The 9,511-nt window shown below is 41.1% G+C and overlaps 1 protein-coding gene across 1 annotated transcript; it reads left to right on the top strand.

Annotated features, from left to right (window-relative positions):
* Window positions 1-3,427: 3,427 nt before the first annotated feature.
* On the top strand, window positions 3,428-8,321 carry LOC137995968 (alpha-protein kinase vwkA-like). Its single transcript, XM_068841414.1, has 4 exons — window positions 3,428-3,931; window positions 4,627-4,786; window positions 6,733-6,931; window positions 8,059-8,321. Exons 1-4 carry the CDS (start codon window positions 3,525-3,527, stop codon window positions 8,169-8,171), a joined length of 879 nt encoding a protein of 292 aa, XP_068697515.1. The 5' UTR covers window positions 3,428-3,524; the 3' UTR covers window positions 8,172-8,321.
* The last annotated feature ends 1,190 nt before the right edge of the window (window positions 8,322-9,511 follow it).

Here is a 9,511-nt window from a genome sequence, read left to right as displayed (position 1 = left end):
TTTAATACAAAACAGTGTAAGAAAGGCCTTTGGATTTTCTCTCATGTAGCCATTGAGTAACCTCCCTACGGAATCTAAACCAGCCATAAGGAGCCCAATGCTTTCTTTCACCCTTAAAGAGAAAAAAGAAGATGACTTGGCCTAAAATACTTCTGCAATAAATTCCATTTTTTTTCTTTTCCTTAACATAAAACACTCCAAATCCCAGTTTATTTGGTGATTAACAAAAAAACAGAAGCGATTTTAGCTACAACATATATGTTTACCTGTAAAGAAAGGCCTGTTTGATGATTTGAAGCATCAGTAATTCTTTGGAAAATTGATACTTCTTAAACCCAAGTGAAATTCCCAGGTTAAGCAACCATTCCATATGTTGGTTCTTGAATTCTTTCAACTGGTTGTTTGAATCTCCATTAATAGCCATGAGAGCCCTAGCTACCTCTGTGGCAACATCATCAGCAATTGTCAAGGCTGCCCGGCCCTGCATCTACATCATCATGCATATCCATCATACGATAATAGACATCTTCAAACAATGAGTGGAAGCTCGGCCCTCCATGCAGAATGCTCCAAGACAACAACTGACCTGCTAGGTGTGGTTTCCGGCTTGATATCACCGAATGATCATGACTGAATACCAAATTGTTGCTGGACCCTTCGAAAACACCAAGTTCTTGACAGACTCCTCTCTTCCTTGTCAATTCCAGTATCAAAGTCAGCTTCCCATAAGAACTCTCGTGGACACTACTCTTTGCCATTTGGGCCTGATTCATAGAAACCGTGATGCACCTGGTGTATGTCTGGATGAAGTGGAACTACCTGGTTTATCAAGTGGTACTTCTGTTTGTCCCATGCATATGGAAAAATGGGATACACCAGGTTCTACTGATATGAGACACAATTTCCTGACTCCCTGGTTTTTCATCACCTTCCCATACTTTCGAGGAGCCTTCTTCTTCCTCTCCAAATTCATCACTGGAAGAATTTGTATCTTTGCCCAACATATGGTCAACGCGTAATTTTTTCTCGTAATTCTTTTCCGTACACAAGAAAAGGACAATTCTGCGGCTGTCTGACCCAAGTTTCTCCCTATACTTGCACAGAACAAAGAAACCTTGTGTTTAACCTGGCGTAAACAGGGCTTCGTTTCCATTGTCGTACAACAACATGTAGTTTTCGTCATCTTGAATCATTGCTTTGTTGAATATTTTCCATTTTCTAGAATCTCCTTATGAGTGCCATCCCTGCGAATTTTTAGAATTTTTAGCGGAAGTCGCTTTCCCCACAAAGGCTTCAACATCATACTTCTGTGATCAAAGTTCATAAGCCCAATGCTTATGGTTACCTTTACGTCCTCGGGTTCAACTTCAGCTGCTTTTCGATTTAGATTTCCCCCGAAAGGCGCTGGAAGTTTTTCCCTGTTTAAATCCTTCAAAGGTCATCACTCTACCGAATTTTCAGGGTGAAGAAGCCGAGGATGAAGCACCAGATGAATTGTTTTGAGCGTGTCATGAGGTCGTGAAATTGCTTCAAATGGAAGGATGAATTCGCAGCAGCAGATTGATGGTTCGGCACATTTTGTTTGTGGAAGGCAGCGAGATGACCACAGGCCAAAGAGGAAGGGGTTGATAGCGATTCCCCTTCTTTCAGAGCAAAGACTTGGCAATTCAGTTCGCATTTATCTCGAAAGGCGCACCTTCCCGGCAACGCCATCTTCGAATGCAAATTTATATCGATTCGCTCGCATGGCTTTGATTAGTTAACAGCTCTCTCTCAACCCAAGCACTGCAAACAAGAATTTTGTCACTGATGGAAACAATTTTGTCATGTCTAGAAAGCATTGTTGTCATGATTAGCAAGAAAATTGTCATCGACAAACGGTTGTCATGGGTGGAAAGAAAGTTGTCATGGGTAGAAAGAAAGTTGTCTTGGAGGACAGAATGTTGTCATGGGTAGAAAGAAAGTCGTCATGGATGGAAAGAAAGTTGTCGTTGGTAGAAAGAAAGTTGTCATGTATGGAAAGAAAGTTGACATGATACCTATGGGCCACCGTAGGAATTAAAGGTAACAGCGTCAGAGATATTCCACAAAAGATATTTGCGTTTTGGGATTATAAAGACTTTCGACTGTCCAAAGTGGCCTGGTATTTTAAAACTCTCGGTATTCCAATTTGTAACATGTGCTTCTTTCAGTTTTGTAATAAAGCTTCCATGTAAACCATAAGTTGGGGCTACATCTCACCATTAACTAAGTGATCAGTATGATAACTCAAAACGCATTTACAAAGGGTAAATAGTGTATTGTTTCCGTGGCACTTTTGTCGCCCTTCTTGCCTCTTCTGGCACTCTTGTTGGGTAAGAGGGAGAAAAACGTTCTTCTCCGCGATTAGCCCCGGCGAAGAGTTGTTACTAACGGAAAGTAATCTTTTCTTGCCTAAACTGGAATCATTTTTACCTTAGGCCGGTACAGTACCTGACTCTTATCTTTCAAAAGTGAACTCAAGTCATTTAGTTTTTTTAGGAGTTTAATTAATGTTTTCGATGATGACAATGTTTATGGTTTTAAGATTGTGTCCTAGATAATCATAAAGTTAATGTTGGAAGTCTTGACCTATTAAATAAGTTTTCTCTCCCCTTTTTCACTTTTTTTCTTACTTTCTTTCTGTTTTTTTCTCTTCCTTTCTTGTTATCTCCTAAACTGGGATAGCATTATATTTGTCTATTTGGGTTTCTTACAATCGTTGGCTGCGGGGAGTTTGTGTGGGCAGTAGCGATACCTCAGGAATCGCTGCTTGAGCAACTAACCCTACCATGACGATGCATCTCGAGATTTCTGCCTTCCGATCGTTTACACCTGCCCCGAGTTTGTCCCCGTGCTATTATCAGGTACTATGTCCCCAAGGCATTCCTGTACTCAACAAGGGAAGGAGAGAAATGTCAGCCCACTAGATTCCTCTCTGCAATGATAGCTCACGGCTTGTTAGTGCTCAATCGACTGATATACGTTGGATTGTTAAGCCCTCGTGCTTTTTGCCTGTTTGCAGCCGCCCACTCCCCGAAAAAAAAAATCGGAAAGGGGTGTCGCTCCTCTCCGACTCTCCGACTATCGTGCTTTTCATAGGGTACACGTTGTGAATAAACTTCAGGAGGCGCATGCGCTGAGGTTGGTGACGACTAAGGGAATGACCAAATCGATTGCCAGAGCAACCATCTTGATAATTTTTACCGTCAACAGTTAGCGATTTTGCTGGAAGATTGTGTTTTCCAAATTTAAAACTTCATTGTCTTCCTTGCCTCAGACTTTAATCAATTTGATGTCGTTCCCGCAGACAGCTTGGTTAGTTGACGAAAGCAAACAAAATCAACGTGTAAGCTTTTTCGTTTATCACCCATGACCACTGGATCTTTCTTCCGGCAATTCTCCGAAAAGGTGTTGTCTCGTGATCAAGCGTCGCAACAAAGAGGCAAGCAAACTGGTTGTCTTCATGATCCCAATAAGGTAGGAAATTTTCTCTCGCTATTCAAATGGGAGCACACCATTCACATAGGACGCATAGGTCCTTAGAATGCCACAGGGATGGTTGCAAATACTGGGCAGAGTTCGAGAGAGAATATTTTTCAGAAGGATCGTGTCGCTATGCTTTTAAAGGAAAATATCGCGGAAACGGGCCTCTGGCGATAAATAACAAGTGTTGTGTGACCAAGGTTTTTAAAAGAACACACGCCAGGAATTTTATGAACTGGAGACCCGACCTGGCGGCAAGCAAGAAGGCTCAAAAGTTTGCAGAGCGTTTTAATACAACTGTGCTTTGCAACCTCAGAATTAATAATCCAAGACGAAGGTTGAATTTTGTCATCCCACTTATTGCTCAGACACGACGTATTTCGCGGGACAGAGTATTTGGTTTCATACCCGGACGTAGAGATACACGGTAAGCGGAAAATTTTTAAACATTACAGAGATGTAACATAACATGCCGTTTTCGTCATGGGAACGGCAGACTGCGCAGTGTCATAATGCATGGAATTCTCATTTTTCAAGTTGTTCGACACTTTGAAAAGTTGCTCGATGAGTATAGACAACACAACAGGGATGAAAAGTGCTAAAATCAAACTGGTTTCTTTGATTTTGACAAAGTTTGACTTTTCAGCGTTCCCAGAAACGCGATGCTATGTCGCTAGCACAATGTACATTTTCACATTAACTGGTCTTCCACTGATGGATGAACAAATCAATATCATCGACGTTCCATAGATTCCATTTGGTTGCGTTTCTCAATTCAGTTGATACATCGTTACCGAGGGTCGTATTTCGGGAAAGGATGATAATTGCCCTGCAGATTCTTTACTTTCCCATCGATCTGTTGATTACGAATAATTTTAGAGCTAAGACGGTCACAAGTTTCTCAGTAAAAGGGGAAGCGGAAGCGGAAGTGGAAAAACGCATGACCCGGCCTACCCCCTAGAGGAAGCTAGCCGCTGGTTCTCGCATTTCAATTTAGTTTTCATGAGAATTTTCTTTCCTTTATGCATGATTATTGATAGAATTGAGCAATTTAGCACAGATCTGATGGACCATTTCGTTTTCGAAAATGAGCAATTATGCTGCTTTGCATCAATTTTGCAGGTATATATGGCCACAAGATTACGTGGCTATAGAACCCTTTCTCGAAGGACACTATGAAAAGTTTAACTCCAATGGTGGATATGAATGTGACATGAATGTCAGTTCACTGCTGCCAGCATTCTCTCATTGGACATGGCACGTTAGTGGTCATCAATACATGGTAAGATCATTATCGGATGCCCTACACAAAAGTAAGCTTATTTATTTCTTTATTTAATCGCTTTCACCATGATTACAATATTAATTTTAGACAGGGTCAAAAAAATACATTTAGATAAGTTACAAGAACGCCGCGGAGAGCACACAACAGAGCGAGGCTCCAGATTGTGTGCCCTTGAGAGAAATACACAAAGACAGACTCATGCAACATTTAAAAGATCATAAAGTATAAAAATCCAAACCCTGTAAGAACAGTTCACTCCCGCAGCCGATAAAAAGTCTCAGTAGCAGCAGTTGCCAGCTAATAGAAGATCACGTGACCTGCTGCATTTGCAGCAGATCGACTTCCAGGTGTTAAAATAAGTAACGTCACAATTTGTGGATTCAGATAAAGTATTCCAGATTTTAGCAATACGGTTAAAGTAACTAAGCGAGCGAGACGAGTGCCCTTAGGCTTGACGTACTTATCTATGGGTAACGTGTAGTGGCCAGTCATTCACTTCATGCCAATATGTTAACGGCAGCAGATTACGGCGAGAAAGGGGCTCTTGATACGAAATGTCCTCCTGCCAGTGCGTGTTCAAGATGAATTTTGTTGCCCCGTGAAGCATCCTATTTTCCTCAGCTAAGGTAGTTTTAATGTGACTGTCCGAAGTGAGGTCGGGCGAGATAGTCACTGCGAGGTATTTTACTTGAGGGATGTGTTTAAGTGAGCTGTTATTCAACTTATAATCGTAGGGGAATGGGTGGTGCTTACATGTGACGGTTAGTACTTCACATTTACAGATGTTTAACGTTAGGTACCAATTATCGCTCCAGCGGTGCAAACTGTCCAGGTCCCTTTGAAGTGACTCACAATCATGTAGACTTTCGATGACACTGGAACATTTTGAGTCACACGCGAAGAGCGCGAACTAGCGGAAGATCATCAGTCACAGAAACTAGAAGCAACAGAGTATCTTTCCTACATAGAAAATTAAAGACATGATTAAAAAGAACATTTTTAAAACGCCCCTCTTAGCTGCAGGCAAGATGTAGCTATGGCCTCGCTATCTCAAAGTTTGGTTGTTTGTTTGTTTGTAAGATATGAGATTCCAAATTTTCCTGTCAGAGGTTTAGAATACGGGTTTGCACTTGTATACTGAAAGTTAAACGCCATTTGTCAATTTAATTCTGCCGCTCAAATACTTATTGTAACTTGCCGAACCCATAGTGAGAAAGTGACATAATCAAGAAGTTAAAAGAATAATTTAGAGCCTCTAGAGATAGCTATACTGAGTTAAAAACCCCCTATAGTATTTAAGTGCTATAGGATGATTTTATAAATTATTTTAGATTCACATTTTATTAGTTCGTTGTAGGTCCACATCAGCCTTTTGGCTGCCATTCTGTAACCTGCATTACTAAATAAAGTGATTGATTGATTGATTCCTGATATCTATGTTCGTATCATGGATGGAGCTAGTTGGGGGATTGGGACACAAAGCTTTGCACATGACGTGCAGAGGAGGCACTTTTGCTCACATTTTGTTTTTCAAGACAACAAAGGCCACTGATCATGTTAGTGAAAAAACGGTAATTTGGTGACGACTGGTTAAATGTCCAAATGCTGACTTAGGCAGTTTTTAAATGTAAATTTGTGGCCAATACTCTTGAATGAAGACACCAAAGGCTCTATGGGAAATTGTTTATCACTTGCGGATCGTCGTTGTTACGCAGCAATCCACGTGGTCCACAACATTCTTCCAAGAGACTGTAATTTCACAATGTTCTAATGTACAGCTGGCGCGAAGAATAAGCTTTCTTCGTTGCGCCGGCACCTCCTATATATATATCGATCTTCCTCGCGTCATGTGTCATGTAAGACATTTGTCGTACTGAGGTGCTTTTTTGACTCGCGCCCGAAACTTTATTTCAAGGTTTCAATCGTTCTTGGGGTTTTTACAGGTATGTGACTTACAAGGGGTGAAATACGCACATGAGTATAAGCTGACAGATCCTGCAATACACTCGGTCAACAGAGAGTTCGGTATAACTGACATGGGTGTGATCGGGATGGAAAATGTACTAGCTCATCATTCGTGCAATGACATATGTCGGCAACTCGGATTACAGAATCCATGGAAAAGAATACCTAGAATGCCAGGTAATTTATCGTGTTGCATGCAGTACACAATTGCAGATCATTGATTTATAATTAATCCAGGAATAGGTTTTTTATACTTTACTTGGAGAATGTAACACGGAAACAAATAATTGAAGAGAAGATCGTTACAATTAAGTAAGCATCTTTTAAGATGCAAGCATCTCCAAAGAAATCTGTTCCCTGCTAACTCTTTTCTTTTTGCGTTCGCTGGGCTGACTGGCGAGTACGGGAAAAGAGACCTCTAACATGGATCAAAACTCACTCTGTGGAGCATGCGCGGCGGTTACGTAGCGACCGAATCCTCACGTGATATTTCATGTTGTGTGGGCTCACAATTACTGGGGAGTTTAAGAAACGACGACGGCTACGGCAACGACAACGCTAAAAAGCAGTAATATCATTGGTTAAAACAACCAAAATGAGCGTGCTGCACGTGCGGCACGCATTTTTTAACAATTCTCTCGCGTACTCGTCAAAACTACTTCGTGAAATGACCAAATTTAAGGCTTTGACGACAACGTGGACAAGCTACAGTGAATCTTTCAGTCTCACTCTTTACTTCAAATCCGTCCGTACCAATCCAGTTATAGGACACTTCGCTCATATTGAATAATATAAACAAGATGGAATAATCATGAAGTACTTAGAATAGCTCAAACGTATATTTTGAAGTGACGTTTTCGTCGCCGTAGCCGTCGTGGTTTCTTAAACTCCCTGTTGTAAAGGAATGGGAGGGACACAGTGGGCTCAAGTCATAGTCAGCATACACATCATGGGGCATGCGGTTCAAAGACTGCAGTCCAAGGTGGGTCAAAGTGAGTTTCGACAGGAACTCCTGGTTTCGACCCATGTCAGAGTTCTCTTTTCCCGAACTCGCCAGTCAAAAAAGAAAAGAGACCTCTGCTAGCAGGGAAAGAAATCTGAAAAGACTAAAAAAACGAAGACCTCAACGAAACTAAGGGAGTAACAATTGAGTCATTCACGTTCCCAGGTTTTTGTATTTTTCCACATCCTGAACACCCTGGGAAGGCCCGAGAACGAGCTTTAATTTAATCACGTGATTGATCAATCTACCTTCACCTCGTCATTAATGAGAAACAGAATTGATTATAATTTTGCCATTGCAGTTTCAGGTGGAAGAAGAACAAGTTATTCCTTTGAGTTGTCAGAAGAACAAAGACGGAGAAACCGGAGAGGGGAAAACAGATATTTCGTCGGCATGCCAGCTGTTGTAGAGTAAAGCGCATAATGTTTAAAATTGTTCGTAGCTTTTAGAGTTACTGAAAACAGAAACGACGAAAAACAGAAGAGTTAAAATTCGCCAATTGACGAATTTTGACGGTCAAAGCTAACGATCTTGAACTTGTCAACATTGGCTTCACTAAGCGAAATTTTATTTTCCTTCCAACACCTATTTGAAAGTGTTCATTATCAAATGTGTATTATTCAATTCCACCACGCATAGTTTTTCTTTATAGGTAAATTGTCTAAATTGAGGTAAAGTAAGGCCAGTTTTAAACGTCGCATTTTGCATGTGCCGAGTCTAATGCAAATGACCAAAAACAATAGATTTTTCTCATTTGCATTAGATTTGGCACATGCGACGTTTAAAACGAGTCTCAGGTACTTTATTTAAACTGCAATATGGTGGATCAGATGGACCAAAAGGGACGATCTGGTATTAACCCATGTACAATAGTATACAAAGTACTTGCAATGGAGGCTAATGCATTAGCCTCGATTGCTAGCTAGTTCCATTCCAATAGTGAGAATATGAGTAAGGTCTATTCTCTAATTTCCTTCGATAACATGTTCCAGTCCCTCCCTGCCGAGAACTTAAAAGCCTTTTCGCCAGTTGATGATTTTGCTTTAGGAATGTGTAATATTGTAGTCTCTCAGGGACCTTCCATGTTGATTAATCCTCTTAGTTTACCGTGCAACTGTCTGGGAAAGCTTACGTTGTTTACAATTTTAAGAGTAAAGACAAAACACAGAAAACGTTTGCGATTATACAGAGAAAGGATTCCTAACTTATCACGTAAAACCTGGGAACAAGTTCTGCTATCTTTGCATAGTATATTTCGTACAGCGTCATTTTGCAGTCTTTTCAGCTTTCCAGAAGTCCGTCCACATAATGGTAATGGTAATGAATTTACATAGTGTATTTTCTATTATCATATTCAAATGCGCTTTAAAAGCAAGTAATCTATGGGTGAGATCGGACATCAGCATATACAGGCGCCGCTGGCAGCCGCTATCAGTCCATTTAAGCGATCTCACCCAGCACATGAATGAATGAAATGAGGCCTGACCACAACACCGGGAGCTCCATGCCCTACTCTTTACGAATAGTGTGTGGGTTCTTTTACGTCCCACTGGGTTGTGAGCATTGAAGGGTTGTGAGACGGGGCCTATGGTTTATAGTCCTTAACCGAGAGACTTGAAAGTCTTAACCATTTGCGCATGTAATTACAAAGGCAGCACTTTCTCCTCAATTATTTTAAGACTCTAAGTGTTGGTCCGGCCGGAGTCGAACTCACGACCTCCCGCGTGACAGCCCGATGCTCAACCAACTGAGCC

This window comes from Montipora foliosa, chromosome 1 (genome assembly GCF_036669935.1).
Source record: "Montipora foliosa isolate CH-2021 chromosome 1, ASM3666993v2, whole genome shotgun sequence".
In the NCBI taxonomy this organism is placed as follows: domain Eukaryota; kingdom Metazoa; phylum Cnidaria; class Anthozoa; order Scleractinia; family Acroporidae; genus Montipora; species Montipora foliosa.
Note: the sequence above shows the minus strand (reverse complement) of the source record. Positions and strands in the feature narration are given on the sequence as shown.